The sequence below is a fragment of the Marmota monax genome, unplaced genomic scaffold (genome assembly GCF_021218885.2).
Source record: "Marmota monax isolate L192 unplaced genomic scaffold, Marmota_monax_Labrador192_F-V1.1 WCK01_AAM20220418_F8-fsc00142, whole genome shotgun sequence".
Classification (NCBI taxonomy): Eukaryota; Metazoa; Chordata; class Mammalia; order Rodentia; family Sciuridae; genus Marmota; species Marmota monax.
The window spans coordinates 4081545-4106900 of record NW_026692025.1 but is presented as its reverse complement, the minus strand read 5'-3'; the positions used below and the strand labels follow the sequence as shown (position 1 = coordinate 4106900).

The following is a 25356-nucleotide window of genomic DNA, read 5'->3' as shown; positions in this document are numbered from 1 at the left end:
CAATACCCTAAGTACATGTATGACTGCACATATGGTGCAAATCTACATCATGTACAACAAGAGAAAGGAAAAGTTGTTCTCCATTTGTATACAATGAATCAAAATGCATTCTGCTGTCATGTATAACTGATTAGAACAAAGAAAAGAAAGACGTAGAGGAAAAGAAGGCTTAAGTAATGTGAAAGGCAGACACAAAACAAGTTCAGCTTTGTATACAGCAAGTACTCGATGGGTATTATTTACTTAGAAAACAAACAACAAAAATAGAAATAAGTTGTGAGAAAAGAATGGAAAAGGATATATTGCACAAACAATAGTAAGAGAGCTAGTGTAGCTGTACTAATACCAGATAAAACAGATGTTAAAACAAAAAGTATTTTCAGAGTCAGATTGACATTTATAGTGATTACAGGGTGAATTCAACAGGGAGATAAAATAATCTTAAATATATATGCACCTAAAACCATCCCAAAATGCATGAAGCAAAATATGATAATACTGAAAGGAAGACTAGATAATTTAACATTAACAGAGATTTCAATACACTCTTTTCAATTATAGAAGAAACAATGAGGCGGAAAAAGAAAATCCTAATTAGAATAAGATGTATTCCATCCTTGCATAAGTATATCAAATAGACTACACTGTCATCTATAACTAAAAATAACCAGTTTTAAGAAAGGACTTGAACAACTGTATAAACTAAATAGACCTAGTAGTTATCATGAAATAAACCAACTGGGAACAGAACATACATTTCCTCAAGTGTATATGAAACATTTTCTAAGACCAACCTTATCTAAATGACAAAACAAGCCTCAATAAATTTTTTGTGGTGCTGGGAATCAAACCCAGGGCCTTGCACACGCTAGAAAAGTGCTTTACCACTGAGCTCCATCCCCAGCACTAAGTCTCAATTGAAATAATATGAATTATGTTCTTCAAACATAATGGAATAAAATTAGAAATCAATAACAGAAGGGCATTTGGGAAATTAATAATTATATGGAAATTAAAGAGCACAGTTCTGAATAACCAAAAATAGGTCCAGGAAAAATTCAAAAGGGAAATTATAAAAATACTTTAAGAACAAAAATGAAAACATACTAAAACTTTTGTGTTTTAGTGAAAGCAGTGCTCAGAAATAAATTTATAAATTTGTTCTTAAACTTTAAAAAAAATTCAAGAGAAGGGAATATTCCCTAGGTCATTCTATGAAACCAGTAGTACCACAATACCAAAGTCAGACAAATACACCACAATAAATCTACAGACCTAGAACCCTTACGGATACAAAGGCAAAAATTCTCAAGAAAATACAAGTAAACCAAATCCAGTAGTATATTAGGATTACACATCATGACCAAGAGGAAACAAGAACACAAGGGTGGCATAGCATGATAAAATCAGTTAAGGTAATGTTCCATACCGATAGAATTGAAAAAACACATGATCATCTCACTAGATACGGTAAAGGCATCTGATGAAAGTCAACACTGTTTCATGACAAAACACTCAGTAAACTAAATATAAAAGGGGATTCTCTCAACTTGATAAAGGGCATCTATAAAGAATTTATAAATGAATGCATAAGCTAAATGTTAAATACTGAAAGCTTTCCTCCTAGAAACAGTCACAAGACAAGAATGTCCATTCTCATCACTTGTATTCAACATTATAGTAAAAGTTCTAGCCAGGGCCATTAGTTAAGATTAAAAAAAAAAAAAGCTATTATAACTAACTCCAACTGTTTCTAAAAACAAATGACAATCTTACCTATAGAAAACTGTAAAGAATCTGGGCTGGGGTTGTGGCTCAGTGGTAGAGCCTCGCCTAGCACGTATGAAGCACTGGGTTCGATCCTCAGCACCAAGTAAAAGTAAATAAGTAAAATAAAGGTATTGTGTCCATCTACAACTAAAAAATAAATAAATAAAAATTAAAAAATCCAGGGTCTCACACATGCGAGGCAAGCACTCTACCGCTGGGTTCAATCCTCAGCACAACATAAAAAAAAATAAAATAAACAAGTGAAATAAAGGTGTTGTGTCCAAATACAACTAAAAAATAAATATTTTTTTAAAAAGAAAACCCTAAAGAATCTACATAAAAATATGTTAAAATAATTAAGCTAATTAATAAGTGAGCTCAGCAAAGTTGCAAAATACAAATCAATTCATACAATATGCATTAATAAAACAGAAGTTAACACCTCTATTTTTAACTCTTTATGAAAATCTTGCTTCTAATTTTATTTACCTTTTACATGTGAACCTATTATAATCAAAGTAATCTTTAGTTTTGCTGCTTTAAAAAAAGTCCTGTTTTACAAATTAGAATAAAAAGTAATTTAAAAAGTCCTATTCTGTGAAAGAAAGGGCAAAAAATTAAATTAAAATCAGTTGTATTCCTATACACTAGCAATGATCAATTCAGGAAGGAAAATAAGAACTTAATTCCATTTATAATAACAATTAAGAAAACTCATAGAAATAACTTTAACCAAAGAAGTGTAAAGACATATACACTAAAAGCTATAAAACATCAATAAGAAAAAAATTAAAGATGACCTAAAAATAGAATAAAATACCAGAAGAGTCAATATTGTTAACCTGGCAAAATTTCCCAAATTAACCTGCAGGCCCTTATATCATATATAAAAATTAACTTAAAATGGATCAAAGACCTAAATGTAAGAGCTAAAACCATGAAACTCTTAGAAGAAAACACAGGAGTAAATCTTCATGACCTTCAATTAGGCAATGGATACTTTAACAGCCAAAGCATGAGCAACAAATGAGAAAACGAGAGGTTAGACAACAAGTACAAAGATACAGTTACAGTAAGAATTAGTTCAGGTGTCCTATGGCACAGAAGGGTAACCATAGTCCATGACAAATAACTAGAAGAGACCCAAGTTTCTAATGTACATAAAGATAAATGTTTTAAGCCAGGTGCAGTGATGCATGCCTGTAATCCCAGCAGCTCAGGAGGCTGAGGCAGGAGGATCATGAGTTCAAAGCCAGCCTCAGTAACTTACTGAGGCTGTAAGTAACTCAGTGAGACCCCTGTCTCTAAATAAGATGTTTTAAAAAAGGGCTGGGGATGTGGTTCAGTGGTTAAGTGCCCCTGGGTTCAATCCCCAGTACCAAAACAAGATAAATGTTTTAGATGCAAATGCTATCATCCTGATTTGATCACTATAAATTTTATAACATGTACTGATTTATTGTATATACCCTATAAATATGTATACATAATATGTTAATTCAATTTTTTAAAAACAAAAAAACAGGTAAATTAAACTTCATCAAAATTAAAAAAAAAACTTCTGTGCATCTAAAGGACATCATCAAGAAAGTTAAAAGAACCTATAAAATGGGAGAAATCTTTACAAATCCTACTTGATCCATGCATGAAGATTCAATCTTCAGTGAAATGCAAATGAAAACCACAAGGCTCCACCTAATGCCATTAAGATGCCTTTAAAAACCTGGGCAGATGATATGCAGCCAGGTGCAGTGACACACACCCCCATCAGCTCTGGAGGCTGAGGCAGGAGGATTGCAAGTTCAAAGCCAGCCTTAGCAAAAGCAAGGTGCTAAGCAACTCAGTGAGACCCTCTCTCTAAATAAAATACAAAATAGGGCTGGGAATGTAGCTCAGTGGTCGAGTGTCCATGAGTTCAATCCCTGACATATTGTGAATATGTCAAAATGATCCCCACTGTTATGTATAACTATAATGCACTAGTAAAAACAATTTTTAGAAAATCAAAAAATAGGGCTGGGATTGTGGCTCAGCGGTAGAACACTCGCCTAGCAAGGGCAGGGCCCGGGTTCGATCCTTAGCACCACATAAAAATAAAGGCATTGTGTTGTGTCCATCTACACCTAAAATATAAATGTTTAAAAAAAAAAAGAAAAGAAAGAAAGAAAACCAGAATGTGGAGAAACTGGAACCATCATACATTGCTTATGAGAATGTATAATGGCTTAGCCAATGTATAAAACACTTTGGCAGTTCCTAAAATAGTTAAGCACAGATGAACCAGCTTTTCCATTCCTAAGTATATTTGCCAAAGGATTTAAATAGGGGTTCAAACAAACACATATAAATAGCATGTTGACCATAATATAATTCCTAAACAGCCAAGATGTGGAAACAGCCAAAGATCCATTAAACAATGAATAAACAAATAACCGTATATGCACACAATCCATATTACTCAGGCACAAAAAGAAACAAAGTATTGAGTCATCCCTTGGTATCTGTGAGTGACTGGTTTCAGGACTCTAACCTACCCTTGAATAAAATGGCATAGTATTTGCATGTAACCTACATACCTATTCTTGTATATGTGAAATAATCTCTACATTATTTATAAAACCTGATATAAGGTGAATGTTAAATAAATAGTTGTTTCATCATATTATTTAAGGAATAAAGGCAAGAAAAAGTCTATACCTGTTCAGTAAAAACACTATTTTTCCTTGAGTATTTTGATCATAAGTTACACTGAAACCATGGATGTGTCTCCAAAACATTATGTTACATGGAAGAATTCAGACACAGAAGGTCACACAAATGTGTAGGTTTGATTTAATGAGAATATATCTTGAGAAATGTGTCACTGAACAATTTTGTCATTGTGAAAACATCATAGAGTGTACTTACACAAACCTAAATTATACAGCCTCCTACACACCTAGGCAGCCTGGTATTCTGAGGCTACAAACCTAAATGTAGGACTACACTCTAAAATAACTATTAAAAGTATAGTGAACACATAAACCAACAACATAATTATTTACTATCAAATACCATGTGCTATACATAATTGTAAGTGCAATGTGTTATGCTATGACATCAAGATATTAGTAAGCAATAGAAAATTTTCAGCTCTCTGAAAATCCTATGAGACTATGAGACTACTGTCATTGTATATGTGGTCTGTGGTTGACCAAAACATCTTTACATGATACATGACTGTATATGAAATATTCAAAATAGACTGAATTCACAGACACAAAAAGCAAGCGGGTGGTTACTTTGGACTGGAACAAGGGAGGAATGAGGAGAGTCTGGTTAACAGAACCTTAGTTCACTGCATAAGCACTACCAGCATATTATCATATATTCATGAGTATTCTATTCATCCTAATCTTTCACCAAAGACAGTATGGTAATAAATGACTTTTAAATAATACTGGCACAATTTTTAAGAAGTTTCACATAATGGTCACACTCCACTTTTTTGCAAAAATAAAAATGGCATAACATCTGTGACAATTATGCTGTGAAATACATTAAGAGATTTTACTCTGGAATAGAGAAATATTTTGGAACTAGATAGACATAGTGATTACACAACATTGTCTATTCTAGAATGCCACTGAATTCTTAACTTTAAAATGCGTATCAAAGGGAGGCACAATGGGGCACACCTGTAACCCCTGCTACTCAGGAGCCTCAAGCAGGACGATCTTAAGTTCAAAGCCAGCCTGGCAACTTGGTTAGATCCTGTCTCAAAATTACAAATTAAAAAAAAAATTGAAAGGCTGGGGTTGTAGCTTGATGGTAGAGTGCTTACCTACCATGGGCAGGGCACTGGGTTCAATCTTCACTACCACAAGAAATAAATAAGTTATTGAATTAATGAAACAGTTAATTTTATTAAAAGAAAAAAGTATCAGATATATAGGATAAACAAGTCTAGAGATCTAATATATAAGATGAGGGCAATAGTTAATAAAATTCTACTATATTAGGGATTTTGCTAAGGGAAATTTTGCTAAGTTACCACATCCATCATCTCACAACAAAGCAAGATGATGGATGTGGTAACTTGGCTCACTACAGTAACTATTTTACTATCAGTACACATGTTATAATATTGTTGTATAACTCACACACAAAAATTATTCAAAAATTAAACAAAATGACTAATGTTATTATATGAATTATAACTCAATATTTTTTTGAAAAAGTGGGAATGGTAAAGGAGACCATAGCATAACTGCATGCACCATCTCTCACAGTTCAGCTTTAGTAACAGGCTTATATGGAAGTGGTTGATAACAGAGTTTTCTTAATTTGCTCAAACGTGCATGCTACTCTGCAGGAAGCTTTGTATACCATTCCACATACATCCATGTGAACACTACACTAGTGCATGGATTTTTTAAATATATTTTTTAGTTGTTGATGGAATATTTTTTTTATTTATATGTGGTGCTGAGAATTGAACTCAGTGCCTCACACATCCTAGGCGAGCTCTCTACTGCTGAGCCACAACCCTAGCCCACCACATAGATTTTTATGGCAAAAGAACCACATTGATAATCTGTTGCTAGTTTTTATTTCTATGCATATATATTTTATTTATCTGTTTATTTTATACCAGGGATTCAATCCAGGGGTGCTTAACCACTGAGTCACATCCCCAGTGCTTTTTTGTATTTTATTTAGAGACAGGATCTTGCTAAATTGCTTTGGGACTCACTAAGTTGCTGAGGCTTGGTTTGAATTTGCAATCCTCCTGCCTCAGTCCCCTGAGTCCCTGGGATTATAGGCATGCACTATCATGCCCCACTACGCATATAATACATGCTCATCATAGATTGAGAGATGACTTTCTAATGTAAAATAAAGAAGTGTAGCTTATCTTTCTTGATGTATATTTATATTATAGTGATGTGAAAAGGTATGAAAGAAGAGTTGCATTATTGAAATCATTATTTGGACAACTTTTAGGAAAGCAATTGTCACTTATGTATATATTAGCTTAAAATTTGAATGACTCAAACAGCTTTTGTTTAAAATTATTGTTTTATCTGTCTTTAAAAAATCAACTATCAGTCAACAGATACATAGATAAATAAAATGTGGTACATATCCACAATGGAGTTTTATTCAGCCATAAAGAAGAATGGAATTATGGTATTTGCTGGTAAATGGATGGAACTGGAGAACATCATGCTAAGTGAAATAAGCCAGACTCAGAAACTCAAGGGTCATATGTTTTCTCTCAAATGTGGAAGCCAGAGAGAAAAAAAGGGGGGAAATGGCGGGGGAGTCTCATGAAAGTAAAGGGAGTAAAGTAAGAGGTCAGGGACAGGGGAGGAGCTGTAGGAAAGGGAAGATACTGGAGAATGAAATTGATTAATTGCATACAGAAATATGTCAGAATGAATCCCACTATTATGTGATAATTATAATACACCAAGAAAATTTTAAAAATCAATTGATCATACACATGAACATTTAATTTTTGGACTCTGAATTGTGTTCCATTTATCTACACTATGCTAGTACCAAAGTATAATTATGGTAGTTTTGTGGAGTTCTGCCCTACCAAGCTACAGTCTATAGAAAATTCTTGTTTCCTCTGAAGATCTGTAGGTGCCGCTTCAAGAGAGGTTGGTTCTTAAATGCACGTGGAACCAGTTAATTACTCTGTCAGAGTCAGAGCCTGTAATGATGTAGAACATGCGCTTGGAATTATGCGCTTTTAAAGAAACTTAACTACAGATTTTCTGTTGTATATTGTCATGAGTCTTTGAATGGGATTTTTTGTCATCCATAATTAAGATGAAGAGAGTCTAACTACTCATCAAGAACTCTAAGAATAGTAGGTCAACTTCTTCAAAGCATTAAGGTCCTAAAATTTTTAAAAAATTAAAAAAAAACTATTTCTCTGATATCTTTCTCAAAATTAAAGCTTTAAAATTTCTTGGCTGCTCAGCAAATGCTTCCAGCATCAAGGCAATCCTATGTGGAGTGATTCTCTATAATATGGTGCTGCAACCAACACAGTAAACAAAAATGGTACAATCATCTTGCTGTGGTTTAATGATAGTGCTTGCTATGGTCTGAACTTTTGTGTGTCCCCAAAATTTCATGTTGAAATCTAACCCAAACAGTGATGGTATTAAAAAGTGGGGCTTTTGGGGATTGATTAGGTATGAGGGCTCTGACCTCATAAATGGCACTTGGGCCCTTGTAAAAGAAGCTTGAGGCAGCCGATTTGTCCCTTGTACCACTTGAGGACAACAATAGAAGACACTATTTATGAAGCAAAGAGAAGACTTCACCGGACATCAAATGTGTCTTGATCTTAGACTTCCTAGCCTCCAGAACTGTGATAAGTAAATTTCTCCTTTTAAAATAAATTACCTAGTCAAGATGTTTTGCTACAATAAACCAAATATACTAAGACAGGGACCATGGCATTCCTAGGAAACAAGGACACTCACAAAAAGTTACATTTTTTACATTTTTTGTTTTGTTTTGTTGTGTTGTGTTTTGAGATAGGGATTCACTATGTAGTCCAAACTGACCTTGAACTTCTGGCTCAAGTTATCCTCCTACCTGTTTCCCAAATTGCTGGGACTAAAAGCACAAACCACTGGGCCCACATCATAAAAAGTTTTATTTCTCAAAAGCAGACATGTATTACTCCAGGAGAACTGAAGACTGAGTAGGGGACAAAATTGTGAAAGCAACTCAGATGAACCTGGAAAACATTACACTATGTGAAAGGTGCCAGAAATAAAGTCCACAAAAAGAATGATTCCATTAATATCCAGAATAGGGAAATCCACAGAAACACAAAGAGATTAGTGGTTGCTTAAGGGTGAAGGGTGGGAACGGGAAGAATCAGGGGATTGGTGATGACAAGTAAAGGGTTACCATAGGGGCTGGGGCTGTAGCTCAGTGGCAAAGTGCTTGCCTCGCATGTGTGAGGCACTGGGTTCGATCCTCAGTACCACATAAAGATAAATAAAGATACTGTATGTTCATCTACAACTAAATAAATCTTAAAAAAGAAAAAGAAAAAGAAACAACGGTTACCATAGTTTGAAGATGTCCTCCAAAGCTCACATGTTTTGGTCCCCAATACAGCAATGCTGACAAGAAGGATCTTTAGAAATGATGGGGTTGGGCTGGGGATGTGGCTCAAGCAGTAATGCGTTTGCCTGGCAAGCGCAGGGTGCTGGGTTCAATCCTTAGCACCACATAAAAATAAAAAAATAAAGATTTTGTGTCCACCGAAAACTAAAAAATAAATATTAAAAAAATTCTCTCTCTCTCTCTCTAAAAAAAAAAAAAAAAAAAAGAAATGATGGGGTCATGAGGGCTCTGACCTCAGGAGGGTCTTACTGAAATAATGGTCATTGTAGGAATGGCTTTGTTACAAAAACAAGGTCTGACTTGCTTTGTCTCTCCATGCCATGATGCAGCAAGAAGCCTTCCCCAGATTCTAGCACCATGCTCCTACACTTCCCAGCCCACAGAACCATGAACCAAACCAGTCTTTATCTTGTATGAACAACCCAGTCTGTGCATTCAGCTACAGCCATAGAAAATGAAGTAACATAGGGTACAGGGCTTATTTTTTATGATATGGTGAAAACATTCCAAAATTGACTGATGGCTGGAAAAGTAAGTGGGGGTAGAGTGCTTGCTTCATGTGTGCAAAGCCCAGGATTCCATTCCTAGCACTACAGAAAAGAAGAGAAAATGACAACAGTCATGGTTGCACAATCCTATAAGTACACTAAAAGCATTGTACATGTTGAAATGGGTAAATTTTATGGAATATGAATTATATGCCAATAAAGCTATTCAAAAATCCTTAAGGAGCTTCCCCTTACACCTACAATAAAAGTCACCACCATGCCCTATGAGATCCTGTATGATTTGTTCCCTGACAACTTCTCTATGCTTTCTCCAACTCTCTCCACACTCCAGCCACACAGGCTGCGTTCCAGGCCCGAGTAAGCCCAGCACTTTTCTACCTCAGAGTTCTCATGCCTGATCCCTTAGCCTTGAAGGCTTTTTCCCCAATCTGCATGGCTCCTTGCACATCACCTCTCTTCAGAGAACCTTTGCCACTGTATCTAAAGGAGCTGCTCCTTATCACCTCTTTGGGCCTCCACCATCACATCATCCTGAAATTATTTTAGGTACTTTCTGTGTCCTCCTGAAGAAAGTAACTTCATAAGGGCAGTGACCTTTTCCACAGAATATGCCTAACACCTAGGATTGTGCCTGGCAGCAAGCAGGTACACATTAAGCATTGATGAATGAATAGACAGAGGTCACTGACAAGGGTACCCCAAACTAGGTGGTTCATGAATTTTTTTAAACAAGAGAAGGAATGCACAATGTACAAATGAGAACATTCTCCATAGGATAAATGATTGGACCAAGGCCTATGTCTTTGAAATCTCAACTACATGAAATGTAAGGTAAGGTAGAAAACAAAAGGTGGCAGCATGATGTGGTCCTAAGGGCTGTCTTTCAACAACAGACATGACATTTGGTGGCGCTAAGAGTTCCAGACACACTGGCTGATGGGTGCCTAAGACTCAGATTAGATGGTCTGGCACATGACTCAGAAGGGGGTATTAGTATTAATACTAATACTAAGGGGCTGGGGTGTAACTCAGTGACAGAGCACCTGCCTAGCATGCACAGGCTTGGGTTCAATATCTAGCACCATATAAAAAGGCCCCATTAAAGAATAATAAGTTTATTAATTTGGAGTCTGTTTATACTTATCATTTCTTGTCTTGTTACTTTTAGAAATGTTTAATAATTTCATTAAAATCAACATTGTCAATAAATTATTTATTTTCCTGGGAATCAAAGAGGCCACTCACATGCATAAGACTGTGTGCATGCTCAGGAAAGTCCTAAGAACACTCTAACCTCTTACCTCACACCACATGCAAACATTAACTTCTAAGAGATATATAGTTTTTTAGGTTTATCATCCTTCAGAGTTGATTTTTGTGTGTGGTATAAGGTAAAGGTCCAACTTCATTCTTTTGCATGTGGATAGCCAGTTGTCCCAGCGCCATTTGATGGAGACTGTTCTTTGCCCTTTGAATGATCTTGGCATTTGTTTTACAACAAATTAACTGGCCATAGATGTCAGGGTTTATTTCTAGACTCTCAATTCTAGTCCACAGATCTCTAAATCTGTCTTTTTATCCATACCACAATACTTTGAATATTATACATTTTGCATTAAGTTTTGAAGATTTTGAGTCACCTGAATTTCCATATGAATTTTTGAATCAGCCTTTTCATTTCTGCAAAAGTCCAGCTGGAATCTTGGCAGGAACTGTGTTGAGTCTATCAGTTGATTTAGGCAGGTCTGTGTGTTCCTTGGGTATGCTTGCCCAATCACAGTCAGTCACTCCAACCAAGCCAGTCAAAGAACAACAATGGCTAACACTTGTTATTCACCTTGTTCCAAGTACTGTGCTGAATGCTTCACGTGGATCATCTCATCTAATCCTTACAATTATCCCAGAAGGCAGGTATTATTATTATTACTATTATTACTATTATTATTATTATTAGATGAGGAAACTGAGATGCAGAGAAATCACTTGACTTATACAAGGTGACAGTCAATTAATGGCAGAGGCTGGGTTCAGACCTAGGAAGGGTCTCACTCCAGAGCCCCTAACTTTCTCAACACAGAATATACAAAGAAATCCTCTAAACTCATTTTGAAAAGATGAGTAGCCAGCAGAAAGATGGGGAAAGGATGTGAACAGACAGTTCATCAAAGAGGAAAATGCAACTGGCCAATAAATATGTAATATGATGCTCTATCGTACTATAATCAGGGGAATGCATAATAAACAATGAGATATTGTTTTGTCTATCATATTTGGAAAATATTGATAAGAAAAATCTAGTGTTATTGTAGCAGGTCTGAGAAAAAAGGTCTTATTGCAACAATATCAGTGGCAGTACATAACAGCACACCCACTTTGGAATACAATTTGACAAAATTTACTGAGATGTAAAATACACATACACTTTGCCCTAGCAGTTTCATTACACATAGGTACAAAGGACATGGACAAGAATGTTCACTGTAGCCCTATTTGTAATTGTGTAAAAAGGGGGGAAAAAACTACATATCTGCCAGTGAATAAATGTCATTATTGGCCATGGCCAAATCCATACTACTGGAATGCTAGTTCTAAGAGGCACCAGTCTGTGCTCTATCTCCCCAGTGCCTAAAACAAGAACTGTCACAGAGAGCTGGGGATGTGGCTCAAGAGGTAGCGCGCTCGCCTGGCATGTGTGCGGCCCGGGTTCGATCCTCAGCACCACATACAAAGATGTTGTGTCCGCCGAAAACTAAAAAATAAATATTAAAATTCGCTCTCTCTCTAAAAAAAAAAAAAAAGAACTGTCACAGAGGTGGCACTCAGATGTTTGCTGAATGCATACTGTAGCATACGAAGCAGCAGTCAAAAACAAGCTATATATGTACATATGAAAAAGCCCTGCACATGTAATGGAAAACAAAAAATACCAACTAATCTTTAGAAAAAGATTTATAGAATAAATTGACAGAACAGCACAAAAAAACTAACATACTCCACAGCCTACTGTAGTTCCCTCTTGGGGACATTGTTAGATTTTCTCAACAAAGGACTTCACATATTCATATTTTAAAAATAATATAATTTCTAGTCATGCTTAACCTGATCAAGTGTAATATAGACTACCTTGTTATTCTTGAGGGTATATATATTCTGAGTGGGTAGTCCCTATTAATCACTACTGTTTGGTTTTAATAGTTTGATTTACTACTCACGCTTTACTGAGGAAGTTTCTTTCAGTGCATCCTCCAGATTAAAATCATCAGAGTCTCCAGATCCTAAAAAGAAAAAGAGAATTTAAAAATTTAACTATCTTTGCATGAAACAAAATAATACTAAAATATTTTCTTGATATAGTAATTTCTCTTTAGAAAATAAAGGGATAAGAAAGATAAGTCTCTACAAATGAAAACCAATAGTGAGAGTAATATGCTTACATTAAACAAAATAGACTATAAGTCTAATACTATAAAAACAGACAAAGAAGGTGATTATATAATGAAAAATGCTAATTAATCAAGGAGTTACAATGACTGTAATATATATGCAACTAACATTAGAACATCTCAATTTTAATGGGAAATATTAATAGATATGAAGAGGCTGTAATACAAAAATAGGAGACCCCACTTTTGACATTGGACAGATGAAGTAAACAGAAAATCAATAGGGAAATATTGGACTGAAACTACATTTTAGATCAAATAGATCCAACAATATTATAGAACATTCCATCCAATAGCAAAAAAAAAAAAAATACTTCTCAAATGCACACAGAATTTTCTCCAGGACAGATCATACATTAGGATACTAAACAAGTTCAAACACATCTAAGAAGACTGAAATCATATCAAGTATCTCTTCTGACCACAAGTGAATGAAACTACAAATCAATAATGGTAGCAATCTTGGAGGACTCACAAATAGATGAAAATCAAACAATATGCTCCTAATAGGTCAAAGAAGAAATCAAAAGGAAAATTAAAATGTATCTTGAGACAAAGAAAAAAAGGAAACACAGCCCATCAAAACTTATGGGGTGAAGAAAAAGCAGTGCAGTTAAGCAAGAAAAAGAAATAAAAGGCATTCATATAGGAAATGAAGAACTGATAAATTCAGTAGAATTGTAGGTTACAAAATAAACACAAAAATATCAGTCACATTTCTATATACTCCAAATAAGTTTTTGTTTGTTTGGGGGTGGCGGTTGTACTGGAGATTGAACCCAGAGGTACTTTACCAGTGAGTCACACCCCTGACCTTTTTTTTTTTTTTGAGGTGGGGGTTACTGGAGATTGAACTCAGGGATACTCAACCACTGAGCCACATCCCCAGCCCTATTTTGTATTTTATTTAGAGACAGATCTCACTGAGTTGCTTAGCACCTTGCTTTTATATAGGCTGGCTTTGAACTTATGATACTCCTGCCTCAGCCTCCTGAGCTGCTTGTATTACAGGTATGTGCCAGCACACCTGGCATCCTGGCCTTTTTAATTTTTACACAGGGTCCTACTACATTGGTTGTGGCCTCACTGATTTGCTGGGACTGGCCTCAAATTCTAAATCCTCCTGCCTCAGCCTCCCAAGTCAATGGGATTATAAGCATGTGCCACTGCACCTGGCCTAAGTAAGTTTTAAAAAATAGAAAACAATCCTAGTTAACTATCATTAAAAACACTTAAGATGATGGGCATGGTGGCACAAGTCTGTAATTCCAGCTATATGGGAGACTGATGACAGTGAATTGCAAGTTTGAAGTCAACCTGGGCAACTTAGTGAGAACTTATTTTAAAATAAAATTTAAAATAGTACTAGGAAGTTCTGTATATGTAGCTTGTTTGGTATATGTGAGGCCCTGGGATATAGCTCAATAGTACATTACTTGCCTAAGTAAGTAAGGCCCTGAGTTCAATTTCAGTACAAAAAAAAAAAAAAAACTCTTAGGAATAAATTTAACCAAGGAAGTGAAAGATCTATACAATAAAATCTGGAAAAAAATGGAATAAATTGAAGGACACATAAATAATTGGAAAGATATTCCATCTTCATGGATAGAACACTTAATATTTGTAAAGTGTTCTTACTACTCAAACATTCTACAGATTGAATGACATTCCTATCAAAATTCCAATGTCATTTTTCACAAAAAACAAAAAAAAAAACAATCCTGAAATTCGTGTGAAATCACAAAAGACTCTAAATTGCCAAAGTGACCTTGAGGAAAAAGAACAAATATGGAGACATTATACTCACTGATTTCAAAATACAGCATCCCTACCTAAAAATCTGAAATCCAAAATGCTCTAAAATTGTAAGAGTACACTCCTCCAACAAATATTTTGCTTGCAGTCCCAGCCATTCCTTTAGTGTTTGTCAATATATCCTGCCACATGCCATTAGCTAAAGAGTTAAGAGCAACATAACACAATTTTGTATTATTAATCCTTCAATGACCTTGGATTCAACAGATACAAACCATTTATGGATAAAACCATTCAATCTCAAACTACATTCTGAGCTATGAAGACTTCTTCAAAGCTTTCAAACAGGGGCTGAGGTTGTGGCTCAGCAGCACAGCACTCACCTAGCACGTGCAAGGCCCTGGGTTTGATCCTCAGCACCACATAAAAATAAATAAAATAAAGGTATTGTGTCCACATCAATGTTTATAGCAGCACAATTCACAAGAGCTAAACTGTGGAGCCAACCTAGATGCCCTTCAGTAGATGAATGGATAAAGAAACTGTGGTATATACACAATGAAATTTTACTCAGCATTAAGAGAGAATAAAATCATGACATTTTCAGGTAAATGGATGGAGTTAGAGGAGATAATGCTAAGTGAAGTTAGCCAACCCCAAAAAAAACAAATGCTGAATGTTTTCTCTGATATAAGGAGGCTGATTCATAGCGGGGTAGGGAGGGAGAACATGGGAGGAATAGACAAACTCTAGATAGGGCAGAGGGGTGGGAGGGAAAGGGAGGGGGCAGGGGATTAACAAGGATGGTAGAATGTGATGGACACCATTGTCCAAAGTACATGTATGAAGGCTCGAATTATATGTCAACATACTTTATATACAACAGATATATGAAAAATTTTGCTGTATATGTGTAATAAGAATTGTAATGCATTGTACTGTCATTTATTTTTTTTTAAAATCAATAAAAAAAGGTATTGTGTCCAACTACAACTAAAAGTAAATATTTTTTTAAAAAAAAGGTTTCAACCAGGGCCGGGGGTGTAGCTCAGTGGTACAGTGTTTGCCTGGCATGTATTAGGCCCTGAGTTCCATCTGTAACCCTGCAAAAAGGAAAATAATCTTACAACCAATCACAGCTGCTAAATCCAAGACAAGAACAAATACTCTTATAAAGATATTATATTCAATTTTTTTTTCAAATAGGTTCATATTCTTTAGCCCTTTTGTGCCACCCAAAAGTACTCAGCTTGGGATGGAGACAAGAATCCCACAAGTTCTCTCTTTGGCACTAACATATTTTAAAAAGCAACTGATTCATCCCAGGCTGTTCAAAACCTCCAATCCCTGTATAAGTAGGTAGTATTCAACTTATCTCATTCCACTTCAGAGGGTCACAAAGACTTTCTTTTAAATGGAAAAATTACATAGTGAACTGGTGATACCTGTCTGGAAATTCTTTTCAAACACAGCAGAACTTTAGAAATGTTCCCCACAGACTTTTATGTGTCCTTGAGAAGACCTATTGAATAAGAAAAGTGCTGGTTCCACCCACAGACACCTCCAGCAGCCAAGGTTTGCCTTCAGAAGATTATGTCCCTTTGGAAGGGAACACAAACTTGACCTCATATTGCAACCTGACCCACCACCACTGGCATCTGAAGCTAAGTGTGCATTTTAATGAAGGCTATAAAACAAGGCACAGCCAGTCCTTTTTAGAAAATTGCATCATGACCTGGCAGTGAGCCATAACCTGCCAAAGCTTTGATAGAATGTCTGATCCTTGAGAGACACCATCTAATGGGCCCTTAAGTAGCTTTTCATTTAGATTTGATTAATCACTCCCTCCTTTGTTGTTTGCACACCCATTCCAGCTAAGTGTTTATGTGCATCTTCTCCCTAGACCTGCCCTGTTCAACATGGTAGCTACTAGCCACATGTGGCTATTTATAATAAAATTAATTAAAATTCAGTAAATATTTAAAATTTAGCTCCTTACCTGCATTAATCACATTTTAAGTGCTCGATAGCCATACGTGACTGGTGACTACTGGGTTGAACAACACAGAGAACATTTCCACCTCATAGAAAGTTCCATAGGACAGCATTACCTTAGACAGTGAGCTGTTTGGAGCCAGGGCAGGGACTTGGTAATCTCCATAGCAATGCTAAATACAGACCTGGCAGCAAAGAAGCATCTCTACAGGTCTGTTCGTTTGCATTACCCAAACTCTGGCTCCATTCAGGGACAGGATCTCTGATCTGTTTCTAGGAATTCACAGTACACAGTGCCTGATAATAATTTGTGATAAATCCATACATCTGCAATAGGAACGTGTCTGCTGTCTACTGCTGGATGAAAAACTGCAAAGATTTCAGAGACAAAGTCAGGATTCAAGCAGGGAGATTGGTGCCTCTCAAGTGGCCAGTGACATCCATCCACCTGCTTTCTAAGGATGGATTCTATTCTACCTTTTCCCTTTATATATGCAAGCAATTTTCATTCAGTTCTTTTGGAAGAGGGCCCAGTATAAATCCTAAATGAATACATATTCACCTGAACTGCTTCACTTTTCAAGATTTTAAAATCTTGATCCTTTTCCAAGGATATGAATAAGGAAGAATACCAGGGACATCTTAGTCTAGTAAATCACAGATGTGTCATCTCAAATTTTCCATTTGTCTGCTTTACTAGTGGTTCCATAAATACTCACACTATATTTAAGTGTGCCCAGGAAAGCCATGATACTACTCACCTGTCTGTCATCTGGGCTAGCATCTGTGTCTAAACAATTCCAAGAGCATGAAGCTACTTATCAAAAAGGAAACAGACTTGTCAATAGGGAGAACACCAACCAATGCAAAGAAAGTCCATTACAAGAGAGATCAGATTCAAAACCAGACCTGAGGGATAAAATCATGACCCAGAAAAATACAATTATGGCACAAACCTCTTGATCATTTGGTTTCAAAGAATAAGAGTAACATTGGCCTCTATTAGCACATGAAACCTTGACAGAGGGGTAAGGTACATAGCTTAACTTAACCTGAAATAAGCCCTGTAATAAAGATGTTCCACCATGATGGAATAAAGCCCTCACCTTGTGCAGCTACTTGTAAAGCGTGATGCCCACCCCACCCCATCCCCGTTCTCTGGCAGGGGGTACTGGGGCCAAAATTACTAAAAGGAAAGACTAGAGGTCACAGAAAAAAGTTCACACCTCCATACCTACCATTTAAACATTCCTGAAAATTGCATTGTGGGAAATCTATGCGACAAAGTGACTGGGAGGCACGGTCAATTTTCCAAAGATCTCTTTGTGGAAATAATTTCTCTCCCTTAATGCAAAAAGTAGGTATCCTCTCTCACCTCTTGCTACAGAGGATGGGGGGGGGAACCAAAAATGCTAGTTCTATTAATTCCCAATTTCTATGGGATTTTGCACCCTTTTAAATTTTGTTGCCTCAGGTTGGGGATATAGCTCAGTTGGTGGCGTGCTTGCCTTGCATGCATAAGGCCCTGGGTTCGATTCCCAGAACGGAAAAAAAAAAAATTGTTGCCTCAATCTAGACTCTAACACACTTGTTCTTGATAAATTTAGACTTTTATACCCCAAAGCATGCTGAGTAATTAATATCCTCTGGCTTAGTTAGGTTGCAGCATCACAAGGTAACATGAAAATGACCTGCGTCTTATTCTGATTACTAAATGGATTTAGCTGTTGCCATCTGCGCTCCAAGTAGTTTCATGAATAAATTCCAGGCCCTCTCAGAGAAGACAATAATGACACAAAGACAGTTCACAAGAAGACAGGAATTGGCATTTCAGTCCAAAACAGCCACCACCACCAATCCAACTGCAGTGGCCACTGCAGAGTCAGAGCCAGCAGCTGATTTCAAGTATACACAGAGCTGCCCTCTCCAGTTCCACTGGGGAAAGGGAAACTCAGTAAAGAAGGGATCCTTCAGATGCAGGCACCAGGACTGAAAGTCTTTTTTAAAAAATATTTATTTTTTAGTTGTAGTTAGACACAATATTTTTAGTTTATTTTTTTATTTATATGTGGTGCTGAGGATCAAACCCCAGACCTCACACGTTCTAGGCAAGTGCTCTACCACTGAGCCACAACCCCAGCCCCAGGTCTGAAAGTCTTTTTACATGTTTCCAGGAAGTATCTAAGTGTCTTATGTAGCAAGTGGCTTGATCTTCAATGTGGGAAAATTATTTGTTTAGAAATTTTATGTAAGTCACTTTGCTGATGAGTTGCAATTAAAAGTATTCCTTTCTACACAGAAACCAACTGTCTGATGGATGCTCACAGAGAAAAGTTTAAATGCACTTTGTATGTCTACAAGGATGACCTTTTCATGGAGAAGTCAGAGCTGAGAACTAGGGGCCTGCTTAGCACAAGAAAAATATAATAGGTGCCAGGGACTTGTGATGAGGAAAATGGAGACTGCTAATGGGTGGCAGAAATGGTCTAGAATTAGGTAGTGGTGATGGTTGTAAGACATAGTGAATCTATTAAAAACACCGAATTACAGAAATTGAAATAGTAAGTTTTATGTTCTGTGAATTATATCTCAACAGAAAATGGAGTAGCTATCTCCACGTACTTTCACTGGGACCTCAGAAATCAGATGGTCCTTTTACAGGTAGGACACCAGGAGCCAAAGCAATTAATCATTAGGCAGCAGAAATATAAATGACCCCCAAACCAGGAGATGCAAGAATTAGTCCCAGTTTGCCACTCAGGGCCTGAAAGCCCAAGAGCAATCACTTGACCCCAGAGAATAACCTGTTCCCTATATGTGAAATAAAGGTATCATACCTGATTACTCCTCCCCCTTCAGGAAAAGCTGGATGTTATAGTGGTAATAAAATGGTCATGGACAAATCAGGTGCTATTGTGATGCTTCAGGAGACTTAATGTCTCATAATAGTCCATGACTAGAGGTGCACTCCTCTCAGGTCTGAAGTTTGTATGAAGGAGTGCAAGTACTAAGTGTGCTGAAGGGTGATGCTGCTGCTGTCACATGGAGAACTGGTCCAAGGCTGTGCCAGGAAAACACCTGAGGATATCAGTACTGGTGACTGGCTTTGAAACCAGAGCCTTGATGCAGATCTCAGCTCACTACTCACCAGCAGGGACACTTGGGCAAGGGACTTGATGGTTCTAGGCCTCAGTTTCCTTGTCTGTCAACTAGAGATAATATAACTTACTGCAGTGCAATGATGTCAGAATTAGTCATTCTATAAAAAGTGTTTAGTATAGTATCTGAAATATAGGAATCCGTCAAATATTACATATTATTATTACTAATAGATCAACTAGTAAGTAGAAGCTCATCAATCAATCATGGATGAGTAAGTAGATTATAAGTAAGTCCTTTTAAAATGTTCAAACACGTTTTTATTGGTGCTTTTTGGTTATACATGACAGTAGAATCCATTTTGACATAATTACATAAGCATGGGATATATCTTGTTCTAATTCAGACCCTAGTACCTCTTCTTACCCTTTCCTCTCCCCACCTAGTGCTCCCTTCCTTCTATTGATCTTCCTGCCATTTACCCATAGTTATTTGTCAATTACTTTTTTGCAAACACATTCTTTTTTAATATTTTTTAGTTGTAAATAGATCTTTTATTTTATTTATTTATTTATATGTGGTGCTGGGGATCAAACCCAGGGCCTCACATATGCCAGGCAAGTGCTTTACCACTGAGCCACAACTCCAGCCCCTGCAAACACATTCTTATATAAAGCCACCCAGTGTCTGTTGAATCTTTAGATTCTACTGTTGCGCCATAAGCCTGGGAAACCAGGGTAGAAGAATATTGGTGCTTTGGATACAGCCGTACCCAAACACTTCTAAGCCACAGTCTGTCAACTAATAACAATATATGCAGCATTCCTTTCCCTGAAGCCAACCTAAACAAGTGGCTTTCTGTGTGATTTCTTAGATAAGGTGAGAAGTTGTGTCTGGCCACTGCTGCATACATGAATATGCTGAAATCAGAGATTCTTGTGAGTAAACAGAGGGACTGAGGGACCATCCCAGCAGCTGCCAAAGCTCCTTTTACATCAGGAACTCCCGCCTTCACTCCCTGAATGGTACAGGTTGCTTCATCATGGTCCATACTGAGAAAAAGGAAAATGAACTCAGTAAAGTCATAACACCCTTGGTCATTTGTTGTCTTAGCATGATCCATGCCCTATGCATGCCTCGTCCAGTCACCTGCCATCTGCCACTGTGGACCTCTGGACTGCCCTGATGCTGAATGCCTTTAACTGTCCAGCCCCATCTGATAGAAAACAAGGACTTTGGGTTACTTTCCCCAATTTCACCCTCTTTCAGCAGGAAACAGTTTGGAGATATCATCGCCCATTTTTCCACAGAAATGGAATATAGATATTGACACTGGGGAAATGTAACAGAGGTCTACTTTAGGCTTTGCATATAGTAGCCCCTGCTGCTCTGCCACTGCAACTTATTTTTAAATGGACATGTTTCTTTCACTTCCTCTCTCCAGGCTCTTCCCTAATCTCCCCCTCCCTAATCTCAAGGGAAACAGGATTGCCTTTCTTCCCCATTCTAGGCAGAGTTATTTGTTGTAGAGTGCACACCTACCATAGAAAAGAAGTAATCCAGACTTTGGGTTGGTACCAGAAGATTTCAGAAATGGCTGTCTCACAAATTAAAAAGTGTATTATTACAACACCAACAGAGAACATGTAGAATCTAGCCTTTGAATCTCCTCTTTAAAAGCTTTCTTGTTCTGGCTGATGGGCAGAATCACAGTAGTCCCCTGCATTTCTCCTTTGCTAGCAAATCAGTAAACCTTCTTTTTCCTTTTTATAGAAAGAAAAGAAAAGAAAGAAAGAAAGAGAAACCAGAGGTAGGCAGAGCAGAGCACAACCTCAAAGATCTCTTACTCCGATCCATTTGTTTTAGAGATAAACGGGATCCATGAAAAAAGTTGGATTTTTTTTCAAGTTATGTTTCAAATTGGTTAAACAAAAACAGGATACTTTAATTACAAGAAAGCTCATTTTGCAGTGCAGATGCACTAGAATGAAGCCTGGGTTGCACAATGGCCCCAACAGGCTGACCTGGGTAGAGCCTGATCTAACCCAGACAGCCTGTAAGGCAAAGCAAAGCAATCATGTCACAAGGTCCAGCATTAGCTAGGGGTTTCCCTGTCAAGGGACAGCTCAGAAGTAGAATCCAAATGTACACTTCCCAAGCCCCATAAAGATTTTAGTCTTGCCGTGTGTGGTGGCGCACAACTGTAATGCCAGCAACTTGAGAGACTGAGGCAGAGGGATTGCAAGTTCAAAGTCAGCCTCAGCAACTCAGTGAGGCTCTAACCAACTCAATGAGACCCTGTCTCTAAATAAGATATTTTTTTAAAAAAGGGTTGGGGATGTGGCTTAGTGGTTAAGCACCCCTGGGTTTAATCTCTAGTGCCAAAAAAATTAAAAAAATAAAAAAGAAGACTTCAGTTGTGCTACCCAGCCAGGCCACTACAACAGTAGAAAGGCATTAGCAACACCTCCCATATGTTCCTGAAATAGACCTTTCTTCAGAATTGCAATCCTGCAGGTGCTTTTACCTGCAGGGATATCCTCACAGTTCCTCCAAGAAAGCATGTCCTGAACTGGCTTCTGTCTCCCCATCATACTAGTAATCATTGTCCCAGCTCTTTGTCTTCATTACTGTTGTGTCTTACCAAGTTTTGAAATTGGGAAATGGGAGTCCAATAACTTTGTTCTTGTTTTTCAAGTCTGTTTGGCTATTTTAGGTCGCCTGAATTTCCATATGAATTTTAGGATCAGCTTGTCCATTTCTGCAAAAAGGCAGCTGGGATTTTAATGGGGATTGCATTGCATCTGTAGATCAATTTGGGAAGTATCATCCCATCTATTTTTAAACATGCTCAAATCTCCCATTTTAAGCTAGAAAACCCTCTTTTAACTGTGTACGCCCATCTCGATACTGCTGCCTTCTCCCCCCTTCTTCGTGAGCTAACTTATAAAAATGGCTGTCTATACTCCCGCCTCTTTGAATCACTTCCCAATGTCTCACAGCCAAATGCCTAAGCTTGCCTCTCTAGCCCAAGTTCCCCATCTGTTTCACTGAATGGCACTACCATTCAAGCCAGAAACCTGCAAGCCATTCTGGACATATTCTCTCCCACATTCTATAGCCACCCCATCACCAGAAACTATTGATTCTGCTTCCACAACATGCCTGAGGTCCACCTACTTCTCCATGTCTAGCCCATACAGCAAACATCCTTCTCCTGGACCACCACAATAGCCATGTACCTAGGCCTTCCAGGAGAATGGGTAAGGTGTAGAGTCGCTCCCAACCCACTCATCATGCCCACAGGCAGGGAGATACCTTCTTCCTTTCTAAGCAAACATCCTAGTATATTACCTACCCTGCTTGAAGCTGTCAAAAACATCCTCAGTATATTGACTATAAACTGCACATGCCTAACTATGGCCTGCCAGGCCTCCAATCCTGCCTGATGTGGCCCCTACAGGCCCCCTTTGTACTAGACCTCTCACTGTTTCATGTAAGTTTTTATGATTATTTTCAAGTAATGCATGCCCACTATTGAAATCCTAGAAAACAATAAGAAATAAAGTAACATCCAGCAGGCTGGGGTGTAGCCTGTTGGTACAGCACCTCCCTATCATGTATGAGACCCTGGTTTCAATTCTCAGTGCCAAATAAATAAGTAAAGCAAGTGATTACAACATGGATGAACCTTGAAGACCTTCTGCTAAGTGAAATAAGAGTCACAAAAAGGACAAATACTGTCTGATTGCATTTATGAGAGCCCTAGTCTAGTCAAATTCATAGCAACAGAAAGTAGAATAGGGGTTTCCAGGGGCTAGAGGTGAAGGCATGGGAGGTTGTTATTTATTAAGGACAACTTTTGTTCTGCAAAGATGAAAACAGTGTTTTTCTGCAGTTTGACTGCACAAGAGAGATATACTTAACACTACTAACTGTACACTGAGAAATGGTTCAAGATGGTAAATTTTACATGATTTTCTCCACAAGTTTTGGAATTTAAAAAAACAGCAGCAATTAATGGTTTCTTAGAAATAAACTTCACAGACAAAGCCACCTCTCATAGGGCATATTAACTTTGGACACAACCTGAAATGTCATTAACCCTCCTTAGAATGTAACAAACTCATTTCCAATGCAAAATGCAGAGATTATCAACTTGGGGGCAGGATGACCACACTTAGGAACTACTTCTCTCTCAAAATTGTGGTGGAAGCCCAGGCATGTGCATTTGAAAAAGTTCACTCATTGGAAGAGTCAGGTTTTTAGAAACTTTTTTGTGTGTTTACCCCATAATATATAAATCCTGTGGTTAGCATCACTGGCCACCAGCACTAAGAGATCTTGCTCCTCCCACTTCTTCAACCCTTCTGCCCTTCAACTTATGCAACTTTTCTCTATGAACTTGTTCACTTGCATCATACTGCCAGGAAGTCACTTGTTCAAATCCCCTTCATGGATGCAACCAACCACAGACTATGGCTTCTATCAACAACCACACCCAAATTCAACACCTATGCACACAGTCAGTGGACAAAGCCCTCCCAGCCTCTGGTACTTGTGTGGTGCTCTTCAAATGTCGACTTAGCGTTTTGGTGAACAGGGTCAAAGAGAAAATGAGCCAGCCCTCTGATGGGAAATACATCCGGCTTCCCAATCTCCCTTGGAGCTGTCTTCTCACTGGAGCAGGCTACCAGCTTGACTCATCCCACAAAACAAATCCTCAAAGGGAGTAAGACCACATGGTTTCCCTATCTGCAGGAAAGAGGAGATGAGTGTCCTGAGCCTGTGTCACCAAGCCTGTGTCTACTTGATTTGGCCAACTAAATCCCTAAATCAGTTAGTTGTACAGTAGGAAAGAAACCAAATACATTATTTAATACTATGCAAAATAAAGTCCCTGATGTTCACTTGCCCTTTCCCTTTTTTAGCAGTCTGTACTTCTGTCAATGACCACAAGAGTGATAATGGGGAGTGTTGAGGATCTAGACATTTTGAGGATATAAGAAGACAATTTAAAATCCACTAGAATTGACAAGTATCTTGCAAGTCTAGATTGCTGAACATGCCTGACCAATTTGGAGAGGGAAGAGGAAGGAGCCCAAGAAAAGTTTCTTGTGTGCCCTAACATGTCCAATTTGCAAGCCTCTTTTCATCCCAAATGTGTCCTTAAGACAAGAACTAAGCCAGGGTAGCAGCAGGTACCTCATCATTAAGGCCAGCGTAGCTGTGGGCATACTCACCATTAACGACCTCACCAACTGAGCAGAACATGTCTAGTCCCCAGCTGCACAGGATACCCATGCCCCCACATGGAGCCCACACTTCACATCCCTACCCAATCCACTCAGTCACCTGCAGACAGGTACACATTAACAAACTTAGACAAAACACCACTGTTGAGGGCCACAGACAAGTCAAGATGGCGCCTGGCACTTTGCCAGGAGGAGTGGTTTGAGAAGTAACACCAGCAAGCCATTAAGATGATGGAGATTCCTTAATGACTGACTGCTGTGTCTAGATTATGTCAATTAAGTTAAGCTGTGTATAATTATTAAGATGATGAGGATTCCTTAATGACTGATTGCTGTAACTGGATGATGATGCTAAATTGAGTCAAGCTGTGTGTAATTAGTTAT

At 37.7% G+C, this 25356-nt stretch overlaps 1 protein-coding gene across 2 annotated transcripts in view; it reads right to left on the bottom strand.

Annotated features, from left to right (window-relative positions):
* The window catches only part of Cd99l2 (CD99 molecule like 2), a 101616-nt gene that overhangs the window by 39854 nt on the left and 36406 nt on the right, over positions 1–25356 (bottom strand). For both annotated transcript variants that reach the window (XM_058582620.1, XM_046453565.2), the window contains exon 2: positions 12638–12700. In XM_058582620.1, the coding sequence (XP_058438603.1) occupies positions 12638–12700 (63 nt within the window). The remainder of the gene's footprint in view (positions 1–12637; positions 12701–25356) is intronic.